The following is a 25,229-nucleotide window of genomic DNA, read 5'->3' as shown; positions in this document are numbered from 1 at the left end:
TTAAGAGAAGTCTGGATAGGGAGATGGGTGGGAGGGATGTGGAGGTCTATGGTCCAGATACAGGTCCATGGGGAGTAGGCAGTTTATGTGACTCGATGGGCAAAGGGCCGGTTTCTGTGCTGTAGTGTTCTTTGACAAGTTGCACTTAAGGCACACCTTGATAAAAAGGTGATTTGCTGGGCGGTGTAGCTGGTTGAGCCTGTTGCGCGCTGTACCTCTAAATAAGCAATAATTCCGCACCCCTATTCTCTCACACGGAGTAAGGTGGAGCTTCATTTAGCTCCTGATTCCACGGGCCCTCTAATCTGCCTTTCCCCATGGTTAAAAACTGTGGTAAACAATGGAACGGCAAAGAAGCCAGTTGGTGTAGTGGAGCGAAGACAAACTGTTGGTGGAAGGAGAGTGCCCTGGCAATAACCAGGGGGAGTGTTGAAGAGGGTTCGGCGAGAGTATTGTCACTGACACCAGAAGAGGGTCGATGTTGGAAGAGGCAGAAGTAGAGAAGGCTGAGAGGGTGGGGTTGGTTACTGTGCCGGAAGGTTAAAGGGATCAGAGCAACTGCTGCAGGTAGGGTGGGGGCCGCAGGGTCGTGACAGCGGCCGGGAGAGGGCCCAGTGGGCCATCACAGCCGGACAGAGTGGGGCTGTGACATTAGCACCAGGGCTGGATGTTGATGACCCAGGTGCCGGGGAAAGTACCGTGAGGTGGTGCGGAGGATTTTTAGACGTGCCAGGTCAGTTAATCCCCGTGTTCAAGTCTCCTGGGCCCTGGGCTCTGGCTGCAGAGGATGTCCCGGGATTGGGAGACCGGCACAGGCTGCCGCCCTCACTTCTGTCAAGAGGCCGATAGGAGAGAACGGCTCGCAGGGGAGCTGGACCCGCCTCCTACCTATGGTCTCCATGTCGCCGCTAAGTCCATAGTGAAGCCGACGAAGCGGGTTCCCGGTCTCGGCTCCGCTAGGCCGCTCACCGCGTATACAAACTGCGTCACTGCGCTCGTTCGCCCCCCCCCCGGCGCCGGCGCCCAGTCTGATTGACAGCGCCTTACCCAGTCACAGGCGCGCTCCGCCGCGGTCATTCACCCCCGACCAATCAGAACCACCGAGGTCCCGGGGCTGCGTATGTAAAGGTGGGCGAGGACGGGAGTATTTTGGGAGCTGAAGTTTCCTGCACGGAAACCCGGATCCCGGATTCCAACGAATCTGGATCCTGGATTGGATTCCAGCGAATCTGGAGCTGGATTAACGGACTGGACCCTCCAAAGATGCGAGGAAATCAGTCTCAGAACGATAGTGTTTAATCTATATTCCATGCTGTTGCTTCTACGGGATGACAGCAACAGATTTTACTTTCTTCCTTCGTGCCAACAGAATATTCAAATGCTCTGAGCAAGAATCAGTTCGGAGTTTACAGAAGGGGGGGGGGGGGGGAGAGAAACAGAAAGACATTTTTTTTCTGCTTCCCCTGTCCTTGATTTATCCGAATCCACTAATTTGTGGACTCTAACTTGTTTTGTCTACTTCAACACTCCCCATTTAGAAAATTGTCTACTATGCCTTTATTCCTTCTAGCAAAGTGCATGACAAGCACTTCCTGAAACCGTATACAATCTGCCACTTCTTTGCCCATTCTCTAATCTGTTGAAATTATTTGCAGACCCGCTTCCTCAACACCATCTACCCCTTCACCTTTCTTTATATCTTCAGCAAACTGGGCCACAACATTGTTGATTCCGTCAACCAGATCATTACCATATAACACAAAAAGTAGTGGGCTCAACACCAACCCCTGTGGAACACCTCCAGTCACTGGCAGCCAATCAGAAAAGCCTTTTCTACATCTCTTATCAGTCAGCCACCTTTCTATCCATGCTGTTATATTTCCTGTAATACCATGGGCTCTTGTCTTGCAGCCAAATCTGCAGCATATCGTTAAAGGCCTTTTGAAATTCGAACATTCACTGATTTTCCTCTGTCTATCCTGCCTGTTATTTCATCAAATAATTCCAACAGATTTGTGAGCAAGATTTCTCCTTAAGGAAGCCATGCTGACTTTGGCCCTTTTTATCATGTGCCTCCCAGTACCCTGAAACCTCATGAATAGCAATGGATCCCAGCGTCTTGCCAACCACTGTGGTCAGGCTAGCCAGCCTATAACTTCCCATTTCTTTGCCTCCCTCCCTTCTTAGAGTTACAATTGCAATTTTCCAGTCCTCCAGAACGATTCCAGAATCTAATGATTCTTGAAAAATCACTACTAATGCCCCAACAATCTCTTCAGCTTTCAGAACTGTGGTCCATCTAGTCCAAATGACTTATCCACCTTCAGACCTTTCAGCTTCCCAAGCACCTTCTCTCTTGTAATAACAACTACACTCACTTCTGCCCCCGACACTCTCAAATTTCTGGCATACTGCTGGCATCTTCCACAGTGAAGGCGTACACAAAATACTTATTCTATTTGTCTGGTATCTCTTTGTTCCCCATTACTACCACTTCTCTGTGGATTGTCACCTTGTCGTGGTGGAGAAGCTTGTGTGGTCCTGCGATCCCGAGAGCGATGCCGTCTGGAGCTATGCTCCTGGTAGGGTCACCCATGGCGGTAAGGTCGAGGGTGAAGTCCCTGACAAAGAACAATCCAACCGAGACCTCAACGGTGGAACAGGCGGATGAAGTTACTTCAAACTCAACAGCTGTGAGAGCGGATGAAGGCTGCAACAAATCCATCAGCTCCAATCGTTGTGGTTTCCATGCCATTGGAATCAGTTGGTTGATTTGTGAAGTATCGTGTGCTTCTTGGAGTGCGACATCAAATACACGTTAAACAAATACACGCACAGGCATCTTCACTCTGTGATAGATCAACGGAACGAAGACCATCATCCTCGACCTCAACAATCCACGACGACAATTACTACCACGCCGGTGTCATTTTCTAGTGATCAGATGTCCACTCTTGCCTCTATTTTATGCTTTATATATCCAAAACATCTTTTGGTATTCTCTTTTCTAATACAGGAAAGCTTACCTTCATATTTCATCTATTCTCTTATTACTTCTTTAGTTGCCCTCTGTTGTTTTTAAAAGCTTCCCCGAGTCATCTAGCTTTTCACTAATTTTTCTCTATTGTATGTCCTTTCTTTTTACTTTCATACTGTCTTTTGCTTCCCCTGTCAGCCACAGTCGACTCATCTTCCCTTTAGAATACTACTTCTTTCTGATGAACTGACCTTGTGACTTCCAGAAACTCCAGCCATTGCTGCTCCACCACCATCACCGCTCGGAACCCTTTCCGATTAACTTCGGCCATCTCCCCTCGTGTGCCTCTGTGGTTCCCTTTATTCAACAGCACGGTCCCTCTAAGCTGTGCGGGTGCGAGGCCACACAGTATCTGAAATGCTCCTGCTCACAGAGCCTTTGTTGCCTCACAGCTGGAATTGGATGTGGCTAGAAAATATCGACAAAACCATTTTCTTTGTATTTCATTGTAGTCAATTAATAAATTAAATGATGCGATTTTCAATTTTTATTCTGAATATTCATTGTATGCATATTACAGAAAAAAGACATTTAAAGTGCCACAACACACACAAAATGCTGGTGGAACACAGCAAGCCAGGCAACATCTATAGGGAGAAGCGCTTTCGACGTTCCGGGCCGAGACCCTTCGTAAGGACTAACTGAAAGGAAAGACAGTAAGAGATTTGAAAGTAGTGGGAGGAGGGGGAAATGCGAAATGAAAGGAGAAGACCAGAGGGGTTGGGATGAAGCAAAGAGCTGGAAAGATGATTGGCGAAAATGATACAGAGCTGGAGAAGGGAAAGGATCATGGGACGGGAGGCCTCAGGAGAAAGAAGGGAGGTGGGGGAACACCAGAGGGAGATAGAGAACAGGTAAACAATTAAATATGTCAGGGATGGGGTAAGAAGGGGAGGAGGGGCATTAACAGAAGTTAGAGAAGTCAATGTTCATGCCATCAGGTTGGAGGCTACCCAGCCAGTATACAAGGTGAGTTTGGATTCATTTTGACAATAGAGGAGGCCATGGATAGACATATCAGAATGGGAATGGGATGTAGAATTAAAATGTGTGGCCACTGGGAGATCCTGCTTTTTCTGGTGGACGAAGCGTAGGTGTTCAGCAAAATGGTCTCCCAGTCTGCATCGGGTCTCACCAATATATAAAAGGCCATACCGGGAGCACCGGACGCAGTATACCACACCAGCCGACTCACAGGTGAAGTGTCGCCTCACCTGGAAGGACTGTCTGAGGCCCTGAATGGTGGTAAGGGAGGAAGTGTAAGGGCAGGTGTAGCACTTGTTTGGCTTACAAGGATAAGTGCCAGGAGGGAGATCAGTGGGAAGGGATGGGGGGGGGGGGTACGAGTGGACAAGGGAGTCGCGTAGGGAGCGATCCCTGTGAAAAGCAGAAAGGCGGGGGGAGAGAGAAAAATTTGCTTGGTAGTGGGATCCCGTTGGAGGTGGTGGAAGTTACGTAGAATTATATGTTGGACCTGGAGGCTGGTGGGGTGGTAGGGAAGGACAAGGGGAACCCTATCCCGAGTGGGGTGGCGGGTGGATGGGGTGAGGGCAGATGTGCGGGAAATGGGAGAGATGCGTTTGAGAGCAGAGTTGATAGATTTGTTTAAAAAAGGACGGCATCTCCTTCGTCTTGGAATGAAAAGCCTCATCCTGAGAGCAGATACGGCAGAGTTGGAGGAATTGTGAGAAGGGGATAGCATTTTTGCAAGAGACAGGGTGGGAACAGGTATAGTCCAGCTAGCTGTGAGAGTCTGTAGGCTTATAGTAGATATCAGTAGATAGGCTGTCTCCAGAGATGGAGACAGAAAGATTAAGAAAGGGGAGGGAGGTGTTGGAAATGGACCAGGTAAATTTGAGGGCAGGGTGAAAGTTGGAGGCAAAGTTAATGAAGTCAATGAGCTCAGCATACATACATGAGGTAGCACCAATGCAGTCGTAGGTGTAGTGAAGGAAAAGAGGGGGATGGATACCGGTATAGACTTGGAACATGGACTGTTCCACAAAGCCAACAAAAAGGCTGGCATAACTGGGACTCATACGGGTTCCCATGGCTACATTTAAAGTGCCACACTCAAAATGCTGGAGGAACTCAACAGGCCAGGCTGTGGAAAAGAGTAAACAGTCAACATTTCAGGCTGAGGCCCTTCATCAGGACTAGGGGGAAAAGATGAGAAATCAGAGTTTGAAGGTGGGGGGAGGGGAGGAAGTAGTACAAGGTAGTAAGTGATAGGTGAAACTGGGAGAGGGGTGAAGGTGTAGTAAGTGATAGGTGAAACTGGGAGAGGGGTGAAGTAAAGAGCTGGGAAGATGATTGGTAGAAGAAATACTGGGCTGGAGATGGGGGGAATCTGATTGGAGAGGACAGAAGGCCATGGAAGAAAGAAAAGGTGGGGGGAGCACCAGAGGGAGTTGATGGGCAAGTAAGGAGATAAGGTGAGGGGGGAAAAGGGGATGAGGAATGCTGAAGGGGTGAGGGGCATTACCAGATGTTCATGAAATCAATGTTCATGCCATCAGCTTGGAGGCTACCCAGACGGAATATAAGGTGTTGCTCCTCCAACCTGAGTGTGGCCTCATTGCAACAGTAGAGGAGGCCATGGACAGACATGCCGGAATGGGAATGGGAAAGGGAATTGAAATGGGCGGCCACTGGGAGATCCCGCTTTTTCTGGCAGATGGAGCTTAGGTGCTCAGTGCAGCAGTCTCCCAATCTGCGTTGGGTCCCTTCGATATACAGGAGGCCACACCAGGAACACCAGATACAGTAGATGACCCCAACAGACTCACAGGTTAGGTGTCGTGGAAGGACTGTTTTGGGTCCTGAATGATAATGAGGGAGGTGGTGTAGGGGCAGGTGTAGCACTTGTTCCACTTGCAGGATAAGTGCCAGGAAGATCACTCGTGGGGGGAAACGAATGGACAAGGGTGTTGTGTAGGGTGCAATCCCTGTGGAAAGCAGTGAAAGATGTGCTTGGTGGTGGGATCCTGCTGGAAGAAGCTACGTAGAATTATGTGCTGGACACAGAGACTGGTGGGGTGGTAGGTGAGAATGAGAGGAACCTTAACCCTGGTGGGGTAGCAGGAGGATGGGGTGAGGGCAGACACACGTGAAATAGAAGAGATGTGGTTGAGGGCAGTATCGATAGTTGAAACCCCTTTCTTTGAAGAAGGAGGACATCTCCTTCGTTTTGGAATGAAAAATCTGATCCTGACAGCAGATACGGCTGAGACGATGCAATTGAGAGCAGGGGATGGCATTTTTACAAATAATGGGTGGGAAGAATATAGTCCAGGACTCTCTGAGTCAGTGTGTTTATAATAGACGTCAGTAGATAATCTGACGACAGAGAGATCAAGAAAGAGGAGGGTAGGTATCAGAAATGGAGCAGGTGGATTTGCGGGCAGGGTGGAAGTTAGAGGCAAAGTTGATTAAGTCGACAAGCTCAGCATGGGTGCAGGAAGCAGCACCAATGCAGCTATCAATGCAGGAAAAGTTGGAAAATGGCACCAGTGTAGGCTTGGAACATAGACTGTTCCATGTAGTCGACAGACTACATAGCTGGGACCCATTGAGTACCCATGTCTACACCTTTTGTTTAAGGGAAATGGGAGGAGCCAAAGGAAAAACTATTGAGGGTGAGGACAGCTTTCACTAGATGGAGGAGAACTGGTAGGGGTCTGGTGTCCAGAAAGAAATGCAGAGCTTTGAGGCCCTCCTGTTCAGGGATGGAGGTGAACAGGGGCTGGACATCCATGGTGAAAATAAGATGCTCAGAGCCAAGGAACTTGAAATCATTGAAAAGATCAAAAGTGTGTGATGGTAGGAAGGGACTGAACCGGGGGGATAAAACAGAGACGAGGTAAGCAGATGCAAGTTCAGGGGGCAGGAGCAAGTAGAAACAATAGGTCTACCTGGACAGGCAGGTTTGTGGATCTTGGGTAGGAGGAAGGAATGGGAGGTGCAGGGTGTGAGAACTATGAGGTTGGTGGCGGTGGATGGGAGATCCCCAGAGTTAATAAGGTTGGTGATGGCATGGGAGACAATGGCTTGGTGCTCCTTCGTTGGATTCTGTACAAGGGGTGAGTAAGAGCAGGTGTCTGACAGTTGTTGCTGGGCTTCAACAGAGTAGAGGTGCACCCCCCTCCTAGGATTTGATGGCGAGGTTAGGATGAGTGTGGAGTGCAGTTAGGAGAGTGGAGAGCCGAGTGTTCGGAAGGAGTGAGGTTGGACTTGGGGAGAGAGGAGTGTTAAAGTCTAGATGGTTAGTGTCCCGTTGGCATTTGGCAATGAAAAGATCCAGGGCAGGCAGTCTAGGAAGAGGAGGAGGGTTGAAGACTGGAGAAGAGGTCATCAATGTGGGGTGGAGAGTCCTTACAAGAGGAGCAGGCACAGAGACGGAGGAGGCGGAAAAAGAGCTCAGAGTCACAAAGGGTGCGGAACTCACTGAGGTGTGGGCACATGGGAACAAAGGTCTGCCTTCACTGCGGACAGAATGTCTGCCTCAGAGGGGAAGGTCAGAGAGGATGGTAAAGACCTGGCATGGATGAGAGCTGGGATCAGAGGGGAAAAGGGGGTTGGTAGTGTCAGAGGAGAAGGCTGGGTTGGGGTCAGAGGTAGATGCAGGTTCCAACAACCCAAGAGCTGACAGTGGGGTCTGAAAGACATGGACTTGTAGAATTGTGGTGGGGGAAGGGAAGATGGGTTCCAGTGGCAATTGAAGAGTTGCACAGTTTTCAGGCTATGTAAATATTTTCTTCTCAGAGCAATGGTGATGCACACAGCAATAAAAAAAAAAGATGTTGCTCAGTTGTGATACAGATATATCTGATTTTAGCTTCTTCCTTTCAAACTGCAGGGTTAATTCCATTACATTATGATCATTGCCTCCTAAGGGTTCCCTTACCTTAAGCTCCCTGGTCAAATTTGGTTCATTGCACAACACCAAATCCAGAATAGCCTTTTTTTTCAACAACAAGCTGCTCTAAGAAGCCATCTCCTAAGCATTCTACAAATTCCTTCCCCTGGGATCCAGTACCAACCTGATTTTTCCAAACTAGCTAAATATTGAAAACCCCATGACAAACATTATATTGCCCCCTAGGGGTCCGCGGACCCTTTTGGCTTATGGTAAGTGTCCATGGCATAAAGAAGGCTAGGAACCCCTGCTCTAATTGGAGATATTTAAGAAATCTCAATAACTTTTAAGGATTTTTCATGGAAAAGTAAGATTTGAAAAGTGGGCACCTATCTTCAAACATTTTCCAAACAAAGTTAACAGTAGATATGAAGAATGGGAGGAGAGTGTTGACATTATCTAAGGAGAGGGTTATTAACAAGACTGACCAACATGGATGCCAGTTTAACACTTAGTATCAGCAGTTCGGTGGGAATGGCTTGACGGAGATGTGTAGGTAAGGTGAATATGGTGGGTACTTACCGCTGTTAACAGGTGCCTTTGAATATAATATTTTATGCAATCAGGCTACACCTTGCTAAAACCTAATGGAAGGAATAGACTTACTTGGCAAGAAAAGTGAACAGGAAGATCAGAAGCTATGGGAAGAAGGGGAACTATGGGAAATAGTTGCTCAAGGAACCAAAAAGAGCACGTAGCTTTGGACACGCTAAAATTATACAATGCCTTTCACATGGGAAAATCTTTGCTGATGAGGAGGGAAGGGCAAGAGACAGAACATTTGTAAAATTTTCTTCTATGTTTCTTGTAAGGAGCTAATGCAGTCCATTACTCTCAAAGTGGTGGACTGAGAACAAATTGTAAGTTTTTGCATTCTTTACTAACACAGTTTATTGTACCAACCGGAACAGGAATCAGTCCATCACGGAGAAAGCCTGCCCCACTACTGAGCACATCTACACCAGCTGCTGCTGCAGGAAAGCAGCATCCATCATCAAGGACCCCCACCTTCTGGACCATGCTCTCTTCACACATTGCCATCAGAAAGGAAATACAGGAGACTCAGGACCCACACCACCAGATTCAGAGACAGTTATTATCCCTCATCTATCAGGCATTTGAACCAGAAGGGATAATGTCACTTGCCCCATCACTGAACTGTTCCCACAACCTATGGGGTCACTTTCATGGACTCTTCATCTCACGTTCTTGATATTTATTGCTTATTTGTTGGTAGTTTATTTTGTCTTTTGTATTTTCTTTTGTTTGTTGTCTTTTGTATTTTCTTTTGTTTGTTGTCTTTTGCACATTGGATGTTTGCCTGTCCTGTTGGGTGTGGTTTTTCATTGATGCTGTTTCTTGGATTTACTGAGTATGCCACCAAGAAAACAAATTCCAGTGTTGTATATGGTGACATATTTGTACTTTGATAATAAGTTTACTTTGAACACTTTTGAGAAAATGACATGCTTTGTAGAGTTTGAAGGAGGATGTATTGCATGCCTTGCAAATAACATTAGAGGAGTGATGACAATAGTGATCGTTGAATTTTTAAGGTCTAGAAGACTAATAAATAAAGTCAAAATCTTTAATTGTGAACACCAGGGATGTAGGCAGCCTGAAATTGGAAAATTCATTGGGGTGTAGGCTTCCCAAGCAGAATATGAGATGTTTTTCTTCCAAATTGTTTTTGTTCCTCTTGCAGCAACAGAGGACACACAGGTCAGGGTGGGAATGGGAATAAGAATTAGAATGACATGTAACTGGAAGCTTGGCAGATGGCTGTTGAGGACAAAGCCCATGTACTCTGCAATACAGTGGCTCATCTACTAACGTAGCAAAAGCAACACCGTGAGCACTGGATGCAGTAGACAAAGTGAATCTTTGCCTCACCTAGAAAGACTAGATGATATCTAGGGACCTTTTCTCACAGCTACCATTGGGCAGGCGGCACAGAAGCCTTAAGTCCCACACCAACTGGTACAAAAACAGCTACTTCCCTTCAAACATCTTGATCTTGAAACAACCTACACAAGCCTAATCATTACCTCTGTATAGCAACACAGTGATCCTTTTACATTGCAAAAGGCTTTGCCTTTATGTTCCAATCATCTCCTTTCTTGTAAAAAAGGGTGTATAATTCATGCTTAGATTTGCTTTTCTTGTGAACGTCGTGTATGTGATGTTAAGTGCCCGTGATGATGCTGCATACAGTTTCTCGTTGCACCTGTGCATAATGTACTTGTGTGAGTGACAATCAGTTTGATTTGGATGAAGGTGAAGGGGCAGCTGTTATCTCTTACGGGAACGTGCCAGTGGATGAGGAAGGAAAAAGGCACGTTTAAGCTTTGGGGTCTGGTGCAGGAGGAGACAAAAGCAAGTGCTGTACAAGATACCTTTTCAATCTGCAGGAAATCAGAAGCTGAAAGTTGATAAGGCACCATTCTCTTTGTGACTCGCTGTTCAGAATCAGAATCAAGTTTAGTATCACTGGCGTATGTTGTGAAATTTGTTATTTTGCAGCAGCAATACATAATAATAAAAACTATAAATTACAGTATGTATATAATTAAATATATAGTGCAAAAAGAGAGGAAAAAACAAGTGAAGTAGTGTTCATGGGTTCATTGACCATTCAGAAATCTGGTGGCAGAGGGAAAGAAGCTGTTCCTCAAACGTTGAGTGTCTCTCTTCAGGCTCCTGTATTTCCTCCTTGATGGTAGCAATGAGAAGAGGGCATGTCCTGGGTGATGGGGAGGGGGGTTCCTTCATTGCGGATGTTGCCTTTTTGAAGTATTTTGGGAAGGCTAGTGCCCATGATGGAGCTGGCAGAGTTTATAGCTTCCTGCAGCTTTTTCTGATCCTGTGGCCCTTCCATACCAGACAGTGATGCAACCCGTTAAATGCTCTCTGCAGACATCTGCGAGCCTTTGGTAACACACTGATTCTCTTTAACTTCCTAATGAAGTATAGCCACTGTTGTGCCTTCTTTGTAATTGCATCAGTATGTTGGATCCAGGCGAGCTCTTCAGAGATGCTCACACCTAGGAACTTTAAACTGCTCATAGTGAGGGACATTGTCATCTACGACGAAGGGAAATTCTCAGAACATATTAGAAACATCTGCATGGAAAAATCACTTTGGAAAGGTGCGTGTGGACAGAGATGCAATTGTATCTTCCCAATCAACATATGCCGATGTTCCTTTATCTTCTCCTTTCCTATCATAAGGCACTGGTGAGTAGTGTGAGTAGATTTGGGCCCTTTATTTAAGAAGGGATGCGCTGACATTGGAGAGGATTCAGAGGAGGTTCACAAGAACAATAGGCCTAGCGTATGAGGAATGATTGATTGCTCTGGGCCTTTACTCGCTGGAATTTAAAAGAATGAGGGGGATCTCATTGAAATGTATTGAATATTGAAAGGCCTGTATAGACTAAATGTGGAGAGGATACTAGGGGAATCTAGGACTAAACAGCACAACCTCAAAAGAGGGATGTTGCTTCAGAACGGAGGTGAGGTGGAATTTCTTTAGCCAGAGGGTGGTGAATCTGTGGAATTCATTGCCTCAGGCAGCTGTGGAGGCCAAGTCATTGGGTATACTTAAGGCGAAGGTCAATAGGCTCTTGATTAGTCAGGGTATGAAAGGTTACAGAGAGAAAGCAGGAGAATGGGGTTGAGGGGGAAATGGATCAGCCATGATGAAATGGCGGAGCAGACTTGAGGGCCTGAAGAGCCTGATTCTGCTGTCATGTCTTATGGTCAATCTGGATCCCCAAATATCTCTTCCAAGATACACAGAAACTTACTTCTCACACTTATAACTTTGTATTCATTGCTTTTGCTGCAGGTCCTTTTACGATGGGTGTGAAGAAGGTGATCAAGCAGAACAGCTTGACTGTGCCTGCAAACCTGACCTTAAACTTAATTTTCCTTTCCACCTCATCTCAGTCTCACATCATTTCAAACCAACACCATTTTGCTGCCTTCTGGACTTAACACGTTCAATATTTCAAATGATTGGGCGATTCTTATTTACACCTCCTTGACATTTCTTTTGATTCTCTATTCCACTTCATCAGAACACCCTATAATTTAATTCATTTTCCACAGGTCTTGCTGCCTCCCTTGCACATATAATCGAAACTTTAATATTTTCCAGTTATCGTGAAAGGTCACTTAACTGAGATGTTAATTGTTTATCCTGCCAGAGATCCTGCCTGATCTGTCAAATTATCAAAGATTAATTATAATTTTAAAAGGTATATTTATACACACACAAAATGTTGGAGGAACTCAGCAGGCCAGGCAGCATCTATGGAAAAGAGAAAAGTCGACGTTTCGGGCCAAAACCCTTTGGCAGGACTGGAAAAAAAAGCTGAGTAGATTTAAAAGGTGGAGGAAGGGTGGCCCCTTTCTTTGAAAAAGGAGGACATCTCCTTCTTTCTATAATGGAAAACTTCATCCTGAGAGCAGATTTGACAGAATTGGAAGAAGGGATGGTGTTTTTACAAGTAACAGGATGGGATGAGGTACAGTCCAGGTAGCTGTCAGAGTCCATGGGTTTATAATAGATATCGGTGGATAAGCTGTCTCCGGAGATAAAGACAGTGAGATTGAGAATGGGGAGAGAGGTGTTGGAATTGGACCAGGTAAATTTGAGGGCAGAGTGGAAGCTGAAGGCAAAGTGGATGAAGTCAACAAGTTCAGCATGGGTGCAGGAAGGAGCACCAATGTAGTTGTCGACGTAGCGTAGGAAAAGTGCGGGATTGTCACCAGTGTAGGCTTGGAACATAGACTGTTTCACGTAGCCGACAAACAGGTAGGCATAGCTGGGAACCATGCGAGTGCCCATGACCACCTGTCATTAAATATTTACATTTTGTTTGGATGTGAGGTACTGTCACGGGTAATGTCAGCAGTTATTATCTACCCTTTAGAAATTGAATACTTTCTTGGACCATTGTCATCTTTCCTGTGAATGTATTTTCACAACGCTTTTGGGTAGTGAGCTCTAGGATTTAACCTGGGTGATGAAGGATTGCCCTACATTTCCAAAAACATAGTTTTTTCACAATTTCCAAAAAGCAAACTGAACATATACAGAATAATGTTTGGTTATAAGAAAAAGGATAGTACAACTAATTCCAAAGCTCCTTCAAATTGTCATCCAACTTGGAAGTAATTGTGCACGCATAGGTGTTGTTGTGTGCCTGCTTCCCTCGTCCTTCTTGGTGGAAGAGGTTGTGTATTTGGAGGTTCTTTCAAAGTAGTTTGGGCAACTACTGGGGCAGCACAATAGAATAAAGCTATGACAGTGCCAGCAACCGGGGTTCAATTCCTGCCGCTGTCTGTAAGAAGTTTGTATGTTCTCCTCTCACATTCCAAAGATGTACAGGTTAGTAGGTTAATTGGTCACCTGTTTGTAATTGGACAGCATGGGCTCGTGGTCCAGAAGGGCCTGTTCCCATGCTATATCTCCAAATAGAAATAGAAATAATAAATAAGTATATTTAAATAAACTAACTGCTTAATCCTTTCAACCACTGCATCAGATCCTTATATATTCTGCATTACATCACTGGTTTTCCCTTCGTACTACCTGATGGATTTATATCTGGAACAATCTGACGGAATGTCATGCAAAACAAAGTTTCTCAGACATCTCCACTTGTCACGAAATCGAGAACCTCCAAATATTACAAAATGTAGATTTCTCCCTAGAAATGAAACCAAAGTATATAAAATTATGTGTATAATTTTATTAATTATACCATGCCTCTGTTACATACACGGTATCAAAATTGGCTCCTGTGGTTGGCTAGTACAAGGATGCCACCATGTGGGCTAGGAATCAGAGACACCAAGTACTACTGTACAACCAGAGTACAGCAGAAATGCCACAAGTAACTGGAGCACCAAACAAAACAAGCTTTTACAAACAACTCGGTTTCAGCAACTTCATTAGATACACATGACAGTAGCATAATTGCAATTAAAGCCCCTCAAACTCTCAAAATCCTACAATATTGCTACTCATCTATGCATTGGCTGTTTATTCTTCAGGGTATTTATCCATTGTCTAAGTGTGCAGAGATGTTCTCTGTGCTGTACGTTAGATCCATCTGCCACATTTAACCCATTCCCAGTCGTGTACTGTGGAGTTTGTCCAATGTTGCCACCCACATGCAAGATGGTGCAACTTCAGCTGTTTCATTTGTGTGGCTAGTTCCTATTGTGTCATCTTTAGCAAATTCCTCAATTTATGTTTGTAGTGAGTCTCAAGGCTTCTGTCAATGCTTGTAGTGAATCCCAGTCATATTCACATATACAGTGCAACCCTGCTAGCATTTGTTTGTTTACAAAGTATGGACTTTTTTCCAGCAAGGAATCTTTTCATAGGAGGAAATCCCATATGTTGGGGCTTCTACATATGATCGTTTCTCAAACTGAACTCATCATCACGTCAGCCTGGCTGCAGCTTCTCAATCCATTTTTGAGAAGGCACTTTATAGAATGGAGCTTCTCTGTTCTGGATTCTGTGATATCTGCAGCTAGTGGATCCAGATATCACACCAGTGTACTGATTCCATCTTGCTTCCCTCTTGAGATCTGGTCCAAAAACTGAGATGGACAGGAGACCATTGACTGACACATGATCTTACCGGGTGGGCTTTCCACAACTACGTATACAGACTTATGGTTTACAGATCTTAGCTAAAGCCTTTACTTGATGTATTCCCTGGTGTTGCACGGGAAGAACGCTTCAAACTTTTGAATTGACATACTGAACAGGCATGGCAATATTAGAATTAATTGACTATACATCTTTCAACAAATATAAAAGCTTCTGAAAAACAAGCATTAAAAAACATAATCAATATCCCAGCATTAGAGCAACTCACCAGAATCTCCAAATACCCCACAGCACAACAAGTTGCTTTCCTCCTTGTGTGCTGAAACATATGTAAACAAGTTATTTTGGAAAAAAAAGTGCATAAATTAATCACTTAGTTAATATTCTTGAAAGCAAATCAGTAAGAGCAGCAAATCATTCGACACCAACATACTTCCCTATGACCATCTTCCCTTAGTGATATTGAGTCTCCCTGTTTCAGGAATGCAGAACGACTGTGAACAAAAATTACGGGTGTTTACTGAGTCCTGAAACACTCCGAGCTTGGGCCCGATTCCCTCTGTGAATTAGAAGCTGACGGCTGATCTCCTGATCCGACCCCCAAGCATAAGCTTGATTTCAACGCAGGGTGTCATTTGATGTGGTGTTCGCCGAGCTTGGGAATTCCAGTCCAGGTGGAGTGCTGAGTATGCAGTTGTTGGTGTTTCTCTTTGGGAGTCCTTGTAGTTATATAGCCCCTGCCAATCCCCCTACCCGTTTGCTTGCCTCAGTATGGTTTGGCTCCTCTTCAGTTGACTTTCGAATCCGTAAACAAACATATCAAAAAAGACACCATCTACGAACACCTATAGAATTCAAAGGTCAACTGAGGGGTAGCCAATCAGTACTGGGCAGGCAAACGGGGGGGGGGGGGGGGCTATATAAATGCACTGAGGACATCACCTCAACTGGTGTTTAAACATCTGCACGCTAATTGCCAAGTTTATCAAACACCTCAACATCAAACGCGTCAACCCGAGCTACCAACATTCACCACCGTCCTGAACAGGGTGTCACTTCTGGTTCATTTTGTGCTGTCAACTTCAAGTTCAAGTTATATTTACCAAATGTCCCAAACAAACTTAAATTGTGCTGCGTTGCACCTGAACCATCACCACTGCCCACCCCAAACCTAAGCACACTACTAACCCATCCCTCTCGGCTCCTTCATTCCCCCCCCCCCCCAACCTAGTTACCTCTTATCTCTGTTCCCAGCCACCCCATCTCTTCATATTTTATTTAGTCAGACCAAATCTTACCTCCCCAATACCATCCCTTGATTATGTTCTCCCATTTACAACCCCCCCCAATACAATCAGTCATCCCAAACCTCTCCCTCAAATGTGCTCAGTTAATCTAGCTCCATTCCTTACATTCACCCTCTTATTGGGCTCAGCCAAACTACCCACACCGCCTTACTTAGCCACCCTGCCCCCCCTCTTCACAACAGGACAAACTAAATCCTCTGCACTGAACTTTGCTGCACACCCAACACCTGCCTTTTCCCCTGTTCTTCGCTATTCCACCAACTGGAGCTCCGGTAAGCCCTTTAACGCCAACATCTGGAATAAAGGCTGCACTGTTAAAATGGCTTAAGCTGGAATCGCTGGGTGGACCAGAACTGCCAGTGATTTGGTCTCTGACTCCAGTAAATAGTGCATTCCACAAGTTGAAATACTGGCACTGATTAGACATTATATGTAATTGGGCCCTGCGGACATGTAGCAGTGATTATCTTTCTATCACAATCAGAATATACAATTCAAAATGGAACTACTTCAATACAACCTGATGAACAGCAGTCTCTGATAATAGCTAGAAAAATAAATTTGTCCTTTGGTTTCAAGGCATACATTTTGTGTGCTTGGCTTGATGCCAACCTTTGAACCAGAGCTTGTTTCTCGAAGTGTTGCTGCTCTTTTGTATGTCCCAGTTCTGCCGTTTGATGAGATGTTGACAGATTTACCAGAGAACAGATCCTGGAATGAATACTTGACAACAGCTGTAGAGGATGTTATCCATTAATTATATCAACTGGATCCTCAATAATATCAACCAAAAATATACCTACGACAAATAGAATTTCAGTATTTTTTTTGTCCCCTACTCCCCATTGTAAGATCGGTATTTACACTGCTCTGTGACATGGTGACAGCCAAGGAATTTTATCTCTGGAAACACACTGTGAGAAACAGGCTTCAAACATAATTTAGCTGACGAATGGCATTGGCAGGAGTTGAGACTTAGTGGCCATCTCTTGGTTGGCTCTATGACTGGTTGTTGTCGTCAGGTTTGCTATCTGGTCCCGGGTCACTCACAAAGCGCAGGATGCGCTGACTGGTTGAGGAAGCAGGGATGGACGAATGTGAATGTCTAACATCAAAACTGTTATCTTCTTGCTCCAACGCAGAAGGTTTGCGTAAAGTGTCAACTGTCGACGAGGAGGAATCAGAGGGTAATTTAACAGTGACCATTAGCATATTTTCTGCAGAATCAGCGCCTTCATTATTCATGGATTCTGAAAGAAGAGAAGAAGGGTGGTTAGTAATGTGCCCTTATATTTCATTCGGCTATTTGTAATTGGAATCTGGGAAAACGGAATCTGAAAGTTCCTATTTGTAAAATTTTTTTTTGTAATTTATTTTTTTATTGAAGTTCATCATCAAACAAACATTTCCATCAGATGTGGTTCAGACATTGTACCTATATATCATATAATCATATATATCACAAATCTCCACAAAGTATTTATCTGAGGTACACACTTATAGAAAAGAGTGGAGAGAAAAAACAAGCAAAAGGAAAGGACTATGTACAAGTAGGGAGTGATCTTTTGTTTTTACAACAGATTCATTGATTTGTGAGAATAAAGTCAGGCCTATGATGCATTATTTAGTTAAACCATTTTTCCCCAGTATGAATCAAATTGTTCCAAATTGGATAAAATTCTCTTACGTTTGATTGAATTTAATAGCCCATTGACATTAAAAGAAATGAATTTTACCTTATCCTTAGCCATCTGTATTTATCTGTCAATGTATCATTGAAATTAGAATAAAACTTAATCGATCTACTCCCTGAACAAATAAGAACCAAGAAACGCAAATAATAACAAAAATGGCAACGAACGTGTGATTCCAAGGCTGAGGTCTCTAGTAGATGATCCTGCGTTGAGCTAGAGGAAATGTCTAGCTGTGAGGGATAACCCCTCCTACTTGTGAGTTGAGGGCCCCTATTGCAGTATTCATATAAGTCAGTGAACAAATCGATTACACAGAAAAGATTTCCCTGTGTACTCCTCATATATATATATATATATATATATATATACATACACACACACACACACATACATTACATATATATATTCTCATTTTGGTGGGGAAAAAGGGGTAAGTGAGCGAATAAAGAATAACAACTAGGTAATATAAAATCCACATTATAATAAGTATTTCTCGAGATAGGTATATCACCGTGTACTTTTGCTTCCGTTTAGCTTTTCAACATTTTAAAAGTTAGCCAAACCTTATGACTCTTCTGAAGGGGGTGAGGACTGTCTCTGGGAAACTCCCAGTCTCTTCCTGATATATTTCTCTCAGCCTCCTCCGGTCTCCTGCCTTCTCGATTCTCGCACTATTTCCCAAGCGGAGCGGGACAGTTCCTCAGTCAGGCTTTCCCTAATTTTGGTGACACTGACAGGCAAACCTCTGGCCTTCATGTCTGTAGTCGCCCCTTCCACCATCTGGTACAACCCCCTCCCGTTGTCATAAAACACTCGAAGTTTAGCAGGGTACGGAGTTTGAAATCCGATCTTATTTTGCTTTAGTACTCACTTTACTTCAGAGTATTCTTTGCATTTCTGCAGGACCGCAGAAAATCGAAAAACACTCTCTTCTTACCCCAGGGCCCTTTGTAGAATCTGCGTCTTGGTGCTGTACCGAAGGAATTTAATTATTATAGAGCATGGCTTTCTGTCCTGGGTAGGTTTCGGAACCAGCGCGAAACCAGCGGAACCAGTCCTCTCCATTTCCAGCTCCGTAACCGAGGGAAGATCCAGCGCGTCCCGCAGTAGATTTTCGACAAACTCCGTCATAGACGAGCCCTCCGCTCCTTCGGGAACGTTGTAGATTCTGATATTTTTCCGCCATGATCTTCCCTCCAGGTCAAGCAGTTTACCTTCTTGGTGATGTAATATTTTTATTGTCTTACTCAGTATCCGTTCTACGTTTTGAACGCGATCTTCCACCTTCTCGATTCGAGTCTCTGCCATCGCTATTTTTTGATTGACGCTGGTGAGCTCTGCCTTAATATCCCAGAGCTGCTGCTTTATTTCTTTCTGGACCTCCATTATTTCTTTCAGGATTTCGAAAATATTCGCCACTTCGCCTGAATGAGGCCCAGTAGCTGCCTCGCTCGCACGCGGTCAGGTTGGAGAGCCGCTCGCTGCACTCCTCTCGGACACAGGCTCCATGGTGTCGCTTTTTTTATTTCCGTTCCTTTTCCCCATTCTTGCCCCTCTTTTCAGTTCAAATATTTTTTGAAAAATATTATATTTGATGGAATAATGGGGCTTAATACGCGTTTTTCCGGATGAGCCTGTGACTTAAGCTGCCATTCTCGACAATGACGTCACCGGAACCCCTCTCTTTGTAAAATTTATACCCAGTTTACTCTTAGGTTTGCAAATTATTTCACTTTGGCCAGCTGCATGGCTTAGACCAGGGCTCCAAGGCATAAAAAAGTTTGGGGGCCCCTCCTGGCTCAGAGACAAACAAATTTACTGAAAAAATAGATATTTACTATTCAGGTAGCTTGAGTGCAAAAGATTTCATGGAACCTGTGACATAAAAGCAGGCTGTGTATCATTGCCGTTCAGGCTGATACTCACTCCACAAACAACATCACTCAATCATTTCATCGCGTCCCCTCCCTCACTTTTTTGAGATGTTATGGGCAAACTGGCTGACATGTTTACAGCCACTCATTTCAATTCTACTTCCCATTCCTATTCCGACACGGCAGTCCATGGCCTCCTCTACTGCCGCGACGAGGCCACGCTCAGGTTGGAGCAACACTTTTTATTCCATCTGGATAGCCTCCAACCCAATGGCATAAGCATTAATCTCTCAAACTTCAGGTAATAGCCCGCCCACCCTTCACCACTCCTATATCCCCCCTCTCACCTTATCTCCTTACTTGCCGACCACCTCACGCTAGTGCTCTTCCCCCTTTTCTTTCTTCCATGGCCTTCTGTCCTCTCCTCTCAGGTTCTCCCTTCTCCAGCCCTTTATTTCTTTCACTAATCAACTTCCCAGCTCTTTACTTCACCCACTCCTGGTTTCACCGATCACCACTGTACTTCGACCTCCCCTCCCCCCAGCTTCTATTTTTCCAGTCTTGATGAAAGGTCTCGGCCTGAAACATCAGCTGTTCACTCCTTCCCACCGATGCTGCCTGGCCTGCTGAGTTCCTCCAGCATTTTGTCTGTATCGGTTGAAATTTTTGCTTACAATAGTGACTACCTTTCAGGAGCATTTAAAGTGGCTTCAACCTGCTTTAAGCTCAGGGATATTAAAAAGCATTGCACAAATTCAAGTATTAGAGCAAGGGTTGCCAACCTGAGGTCTATGGACCCCTCAGGAAGGGTTCCACAGCATAAAATACGTTGGGAACCCCTGCATTAGATGTTGTTCCTTTTCACGAGTAAAGACACCCAAGCAAAGGGTCATGTAGTACATGAAGGGTAAACAGGGACATCCAGAGTGGTTCACAATAGGAGTTATTTTTATTTCTTCATGTTAAATAAATCAAAGGATATGGGAAGAAAGCAAGAATAGGATGTTTGTAAGAGCTATGTATCTGCTCTTTATGTTTTGTATTCCGCATTGCATGCTTACTATGTTTATTACGGTGACTAGTCACATGAGTGGGGGCGCAGTAAAAGCAAGGGGAGCAAGTTTAGCTTGTCGCTTACTTTGTTACAGTTCTTAGCTTGGGACCAGCGGAGGTCATATCTTTTGTTGATCACTGAGATAACACTCAACGATGATTAATTGTATGTTTGCTAATTGCTAACAAAGGGTTTGACTTTTGGAGCAATCATTGGAGCTGTGGGTGGGTCACTCATGTGTTACAGTCTGTACAGTTGCAGGCAAGTGGCAGTCGCTTTTGGATTAGTTTTGCCGCTACAATACTGTATAATCGAGAATCAGCCATGATCATACTGAAAAGTAGGGCAGGACCAAGGAGTCAACAGAAACACAGGTTTCTGTGTTCCAATTCTTCTCCTCAGAGCTTCTGGCTGAGAAGAAACACAAGAGATCCTGCAGCTGCTGGAAATCCAGAGCACCAAAATGCTGGAAGTACTCAGCAGGTCAGGCAGCATCTATGGAAATGAATAAACTGTTGACTTTTCAGGCCAATGCTTTCCTTTAAGACTGGAAGGGAAGGGGGAAGACGCCAGAATAAAATGGTGGGGGGGCGGTGTTAGAGGAAGGAGGACTAGCTGGAAGGTGATAGGTGAAGCAGGTGAGTAGGGAAGGTAAAGGGCAGGAGAGGAAGGAATCTGACAGGACAGGAGAGTGGACCATGGGAGCAAGCAAAGAAGGAGGGACACCAGGGGAGGCATTAAGCAGAAGAAGAAAGTTGCTGTCACCAGAAGTCTGAAGTGAAGCTTTACTTTGTAAAGTAAAGCCAACATAAAAGCCAAAGAGAAGGCATATACTAGAACAAAAATTAGTGGGAAGTTAGAGGATTGGAAAGCTTTTAAAAGCCACCAGAAGCAACCAAAAGTCATTAAGAGGGTAAAGGTGGAATACAAAAGTAAGCTAGCCAGTAATATTAAAGAGGATACCAAAAGCTTCTTAGATACATAAAGTGTAAGAAAGGCAAGAGAGAATATCGGGCCACTATAAAATTATGCTGGAGAGGCAGTAATGGGGACAATGAAATTGCAGATGAACTGAAGAAGTATTTGGCTTCAGTATTCACTGTGGAAGACACTAGCAGTATGGTGGATGTTTCAGATGTTGAGGGGGTAATGAAGTGTTGGTTCTTGGGAAACTGAAAGATCTGGAGGTAGATAAGTCACCTGGACCAGATGGTGTATACCACAGAGTTCTGAAAGAGGTGGCCGAAGAGATCATGGAGGCAGCATTAATGATCTTTCAAGAATCACTAGATTCTAGAATGGTTCCATAAGACTGGAAAATTGCAAGAAGGGAGAGAGGCGAGAAAGGTAACTATAGGCCAGTTAGCCTAACCTCTGTGGTTGAGAAGACACTGGAGTCAATTATTGAGGATTAGGTCTCAGAGTACTTGTAGGCACATGACAAAATAGGCTGTAGTCAGCATGGTTTCCTCAAGGGAAAATCTTGCCTGACAAATCCATCAAAATTCTTTAAAGAAATAACAAGCAGGATAGACAAAGGAGAATCGGTTAATGTTGTGTACTTGGATTTTCAGAAGGCCTTTGACAAGGTGCCACACGAGGCTTCTTTACATGCTACAAGCCCATGGTATTACAGGAAAGATTCGAGCACGGATAAAACAGTGGCTGATTGGCAGGAGGCAAAGAGTGGGAATCAAGGGAGCCTTTTATGGTTGGTTGATGAAAATGACTCCAGGATTGAATAGCTTGTCATACGAATAGCATTTGATAACTCTAGGCCTGTATTTGCTAGAATTCAGAAGTTTGAGTGGTGACCTCAATGAAACCTATTGAATACTGAAAGGCCTTGATAGAGTGGATGTGGCGAGGATATTTCCTATGGTGGGAGAGTCAAAGACGAGGGCACGTGGCCTCAGAATAGAGGGGTGTCCTTTTAGAACAGAGATGAGGAGGAATTTCTTTAGCCAGAGAGTGGTAAATCTGTGAAATTCTTTTCCCCAGGCAGTTTTGTGGAGGCCAAGTCTTTATGTATATTTAAGACAAAGGTTGATAGATTCTTGATCGGTCAGGGCATGAAGGGACGTGGGGAAAAGGCAGGAGACTGGGGCTGAGAGGAAAATTGGATCAGCCGTGATGAAATAGCAGAGTAGACTCGATGGGCTAAATGGACTAATTCTGTTCCTACACGAGGAAATCTGCAGATGCTGGAAATTCAAACAACAACACACACAAAATGCTGGTGGAACACAGCAAGCCAGGCAGCATCTATAGGGAGGAAGCGCTGTCGACGTTTCGGGCCGAGACCCTTCGTCTGTTCCTATATATTTTTTGGTCATATGGAAAGGCTTAGGAAGAGAAGGGCTAGGGATCCCAAGGAAAGAAAAGCAGAATGTGTATATTTTCTGTTCCTGTAATTCCTGCAAGCAACCTGTGTATTGAACTAACAATCTTAATTTCACATTAAAACTGTCAAGGACAGCAAGGAAATAAGCTCTTCTGCCCAACCAATCTGCACCAACAAAATTCCCATCTAAGCTAATGCCATTTGCCAAGTTTTGCCCCCATCCATCCAATCCTTCCTCATCCATCTACCTTATCTGTCCAGTCCAACTTACTTGTACTCTCCAACTACCTTATCAATGTTACTAATGCACTTGCCCTCAGCCACTCCCTCTGATAACTCAATCTGTATACCGACAACTTAAGGTGTTTACTTGGCTCTATGTTGCACTATGAGTCTGTGGGTGGACTCTCTTTGTGGAGATCAGCTGAGTCCTATTTGCTCGCGCTTATTGTTTGCAGGATTTGTTTTTTTTCTCTCTGCGTGTTTGGAGTTTGATGGTCTTGTTTTAGAAATAGGTTCTTTATGGTTTCTTTGTTTTGTGGCTGCCTGTAAGGAGACGAATCTCAAGGCGTATGATGTGTACATAGTTTGATAATAAATGTACTTTGAACTTCTGTTATAAAGCTCCCCCTCAGTTACCTATTAAAATTCTTCCCTCTCACTTTAAAAGCCTTGTGCTCATGATTCTGAAGCCCTGGGAAAAAGACTGCACATTCTCCCCATCCATACTGCACAGATTTTTATACACTTTGCTAAGATAGCTCCTGACTCTTTCTCCCCCACTCCAATGAATAAAGTTCCAGCCAACTCAATTTCTCTCAACAACTTAGTCCCTTGAACCCTGGTAACATCCTCACAAATCTTCTCTGCACTCTTTTTAGCCTATGCCATTTTACCATAGCAAGCTGACCAGAACTGAACAAAATATTCCAACATCTTGTACAACTGCAATACAACATTCTGCCAGTAGGAGCCATGATCTATTTTCCATCTGTCTATTGTTTTGTGTTGCACGTTCATTAGGGGTATTTTGTCACGAGGGTTGGGGCGTGGTAGAGGCAAATGAGTACGGTGATGTATTCTTGCTTTGTGTTCATTAGTTCAGTTCAGCTTCGTGGAGAGGGAGTGAACCAGGAGGGTGATTTTTTTTGCTGACCACTTATTTCGGTATAACGATCTTTGTTTAGTTACACTTATTTACAACCTTCCCCTAGTTATGCTAATCACTCTTATTTTGCTATATCGCTAATTTAGTTTTGTTAGTATTTTACTGCTGATAGATCACTCCTCTTTGCTAGTTTTGCAATAAAGGATCGAACATACCTTTATATTTGAAGCACATCACAGTGTTAACTCCCATACTTGGTCTTGCAGTGGTTTGGGTTTGATTACAAGTAACCACTACGCCTACATCTATACTTAATGCCTTAACTGGTGAAGGCCAGCGTGCTTCATTACTCTGTCTACCTGTGGCACCACTTTCAGGAAACCAGACATGTGTACTCCTGGGTCTCTCTGTTCTCAAACACTCCCAGGGTCCTACTGTTCACTGTGAATGCCTTAATCTCATTTGTCTTCCCAAAATGCAACACCTCACACTAATCAGGACTAAACTCCATTTGCCATTCCTTGACCCACTCACTCAGCTGATTAAGATCCCTCTGCAAATCCTGTTTAGGAGAGTAAAACAAGAGACGGTGCATATGGCATTACCTGATTCCACTTTTAGATTGGAAGTCCTCGAGGATTCCCAGTCGAGAGGCTGAGTTAATACCTGAGAAGGTATCTGTAAAAAGATCATCCAAGGAGTTCAAGTAAGAATTAAGTGTCGAGCAAGATTGAAATCAACAAGGACGAGAGTGTAAGGCAAGTGGGTATTCAGTGCCATCTGTCTGCATGTAACCAGTCTCTCTCTCTCTGTTGCTTGCTTGCTGCCGCTTATGGAAGGAGAGTGCATCTGCCTGGTCTCTCTCACTGCTGCTGGAGGATGGTGCTGGAGTCTTGGGTCTTGGGCAAGATTTAATCCTTGTGGTTTGTGGATTGGGCTCTGCATGTTATATGTGTATCTGGTTACTCCTTTTTATTGCTACTTTGTCCGACTTTCATTAGGGCAAATTGGGGAGACTGAAGACATTAAGCTCCTCTTCTAAAATCACACTTTTAGCACTAATGCACTCACAACTACATCTAATTTCAAATTTGATTAATCATCTCTCTACAATTTTAAAATCATCTCCTTTTCAGTGATTAGACACACTCTATTCTAAGCTTCGAATACAGACCCTATTCAATAAAACTCCCTGGGAAATACTGAGTTTTGTGGAATTGCCAAACTTTAAAGTGAAGAGATAAAGATTTTGAGTG

General features: G+C 44.3%; 2 protein-coding genes across 3 annotated transcripts in view; both read right to left on the bottom strand.

Moving 5' to 3' along the window:
• Window positions 1-1,020, bottom strand: part of wdtc1 (WD and tetratricopeptide repeats 1) — a 70,229-nt gene extending 69,209 nt beyond the window's left edge. The window contains exon 1 of the mRNA XM_059954659.1: window positions 889-1,020. The gene's annotated coding sequence lies outside the window, so the exon portion shown is untranslated. The remainder of the gene's footprint in view (window positions 1-888) is intronic.
• A 12,682-nt stretch (window positions 1,021-13,702) lies between these two features.
• slc9a1a (solute carrier family 9 member A1a) overlaps window positions 13,703-25,229 on the bottom strand; it is a 60,185-nt gene continuing 48,658 nt past the window's right edge. For both annotated transcript variants that reach the window (XM_059954656.1, XM_059954657.1), the window contains exons 11-12: window positions 24,579-24,651; window positions 13,703-17,149 (exon numbers count right to left, since the gene is read on the bottom strand). In XM_059954656.1, coding sequence (XP_059810639.1) covers window positions 16,899-17,149; window positions 24,579-24,651 — 324 coding nt within the window. In that variant the 3' untranslated portion in view covers window positions 13,703-16,898. The remainder of the gene's footprint in view (window positions 17,150-24,578; window positions 24,652-25,229) is intronic.

Source organism: Hypanus sabinus, chromosome 30 (assembly GCF_030144855.1).
Source record: "Hypanus sabinus isolate sHypSab1 chromosome 30, sHypSab1.hap1, whole genome shotgun sequence".
Taxonomy (NCBI): Eukaryota; Metazoa; Chordata; class Chondrichthyes; order Myliobatiformes; family Dasyatidae; genus Hypanus; species Hypanus sabinus.
Note: the sequence above shows the minus strand (reverse complement) of the source record. Positions and strands in the feature narration are given on the sequence as shown.